Source organism: Arachis duranensis, chromosome 6 (genome assembly GCF_000817695.3).
Source record: "Arachis duranensis cultivar V14167 chromosome 6, aradu.V14167.gnm2.J7QH, whole genome shotgun sequence".
NCBI classification, from domain to species: domain Eukaryota; kingdom Viridiplantae; phylum Streptophyta; class Magnoliopsida; order Fabales; family Fabaceae; genus Arachis; species Arachis duranensis.
In genome coordinates, this window is record NC_029777.3 from 73744565 (window position 1) to 73746852 (window position 2288).

A 2288-nucleotide genomic window follows, 5' to 3' on the forward strand; every position below is an offset into this window, starting at 1 on the left:
TTAATCTTTGCTTTACGATGCGAGGTAAAGCTTAACCTAGTTGGGGTGTTACATTTAGTGGTATCAGAGCAGTTCGTCCTCGTGAGCCTGAGGGATGGACCGATTGTGCTTCATTGCATACTCTGTGTGTCTTTTATTTGATGCTATTAGAATATATACTTGATATTTCATAGCATGCTTGTTTGTGAGTGCCTGTTTGGGATAATTGAAATAATAGGCTTTTGATATTGAGACTGATCACCTTGATATCGATTGTTTGGTGTAGACGTACAGGAAACCCAATGGCCACTCGCGATGAGGTCGAGCACGTTCACGAGAAAGTAGGAATGAGCAACTGGTTGATAACTATGCCGAGTTCATGGTGGCAATGGCGAACCTGGCAAACACCATGGAAGCGAATGCTGCGGCGATTCTACAAGTTGTGCAGAGGTTAGCCCAACCGACCGGAAGCAGAAACGAAAATGGAGAAGGTGCTGAGGACAGCTTGAGAGGTGTTCCGAGAACTCTAACTGCTTTTCGGAAAGCTGACCCACCGGTTTTTAATGGTTCGGCAAACCATACGGAAGCAAACAATGGGTTCCAAGCGGTGGAATGTACATTGCTAACTCAACATGTACCGTATAACAAGTTCGTGGAATATGCGACTTATCAATTAGTGGGAGAAGCTCAACAATGGTGGCAAGGAGAGCGTCGAGTACTACACCAACAAAACGTGAACATTACCTGGGCATTATTCGAGGAAGCTTTCAACAAGAAGTATTTTCATGGGTCATTAAGGGAGGCCAGAGAATTGGAGCTCTTATAGCTGAAGCAAGGGTCCATGACTATAGCAGAATACACCAGCAAGTTCGAGGAACTCTGTAGGTCCTCAAGGATAAGTCAGGGTACTCCTGATTCTTATGAAGGATGGAAATGCATCAGATACGAAGTGGGGTTGAGAGAGGATATCAGGCGTGTTGTGACTCCATTGGAGATGAGGAGATTTTCTGAATTGGTGGGCAAGGCAAAGGTTGTTGAAGAATACGCAAAGACAGTAGCCTCATCAAGGAACACTCATGGAGGGAACACTAGTAAGGAGCATGACGATCACCTTGGACCAAGGGGACAGAACTTCAAGAAAGATGGACATACTCCACAACATCTGCAAGGTCAAGGGAATTTCAAAAGGAGCAACAAAGCTCAGTTTCATCAGGCGAAAGGAAATGATCGATGCTACAATTGTGGAAAACCTGGGCATATATCTAAGTATTGTCGCCATGGGAGGAACCGAGATAAGGGTCAGAATCAATAGTCAGGCCGTGTGTGTACTTTAGATACACGTAATGCAACAGGGTGGATCCTCCGACGAGAGGTAAGCGTATGCTTTGAGTATTATAATACCTAGACTTGAGGATAGCTTGGTTCTATCTTTTGCAAAGACGTCATTAGAGTTACGAGTGCTTAAGGTTTTCCTGGGAGTAAACCATGGGAAATGAGGATTCTAGTGGCGGTAGCCGGGGATTTTGGCCTTGTAATGACGAACGATCAGAGTGGATGATGAGCGGATAATTTATACGCTTTTTGGCATTGTTTTTAGGTAGTTTTTAGTAAGTTCAAGCTACTTTTAGGGATGTTTTTATTAGTTTTTATGCTAAATTCACATTTCTGGACTTTACTATGAGTTTGTGTGTTTTTCTGTGATTTCAGGTAATTTCTGGCTGAAATTGAGGGACTTGAGCAAAACTCTGAAAAAGGCTGACAAAAGGACTGCTGATGCTGTTGGAATCTGACCTCCCTGCACTCGAAATGGATTTTCTGGAGCTACAGAACTCCAATTGGCGCGCTTTCAACGGCGTTAGAAAGTCGACATCCAGAGCATAAATAAGACTTTTTACTAGTGTATTAGTTGTCTTTTGACCACGTTACATCTTTGGTCTCAGTTTTGTATTATTCTTCATATTAAGAGGCTATTGATCACGTTTTAGGGGGCTGGCCATTCGGCCATGCCTGAACCTTTTACTTATGTATTTTCAACAGTGGAGTTTCTGCACACCATAGATTAAGGGTGTGGAGCTCTGCTGTACTCAAGTTTCAATACAATTACTATTACTTTCTATTCAATTCTCTTCTATCCTTATTCCAAGATATACGTTATACTTAACTTTGATGAATGTGATGATCCGTGACACTCATCATCATTCTCACCTATGAACGCGCGTGACTGACAACCACTTCCGTTCTATTCTAGGCCGGGCGCATATCTCTTAGATTCCCCAACAGAATCTTCGTGGTATAAGCTAGATAGATGG

General features: G+C 42.9%; 1 protein-coding gene across 1 annotated transcript; it reads left to right on the top strand.

Moving 5' to 3' along the window:
• The first annotated feature begins 367 nt into the window (after positions 1 to 367).
• LOC107494098 (uncharacterized) lies at positions 368 to 805 on the top strand. The gene has a single exon (XM_016115133.1). It carries the CDS (start codon positions 368 to 370, stop codon positions 803 to 805), a length of 438 nt encoding a protein of 145 aa, XP_015970619.1.
• The last annotated feature ends 1483 nt before the right edge of the window (positions 806 to 2288 follow it).

Bases quoted from the DNA above. Each gene is read 5' to 3' on its own strand.
- LOC107494098 (XM_016115133.1), top strand. From the start codon at position 368: ATGGCGAACCTGGCAAACACCATGGAAGCGAATGCTGCGGCGATTCTA.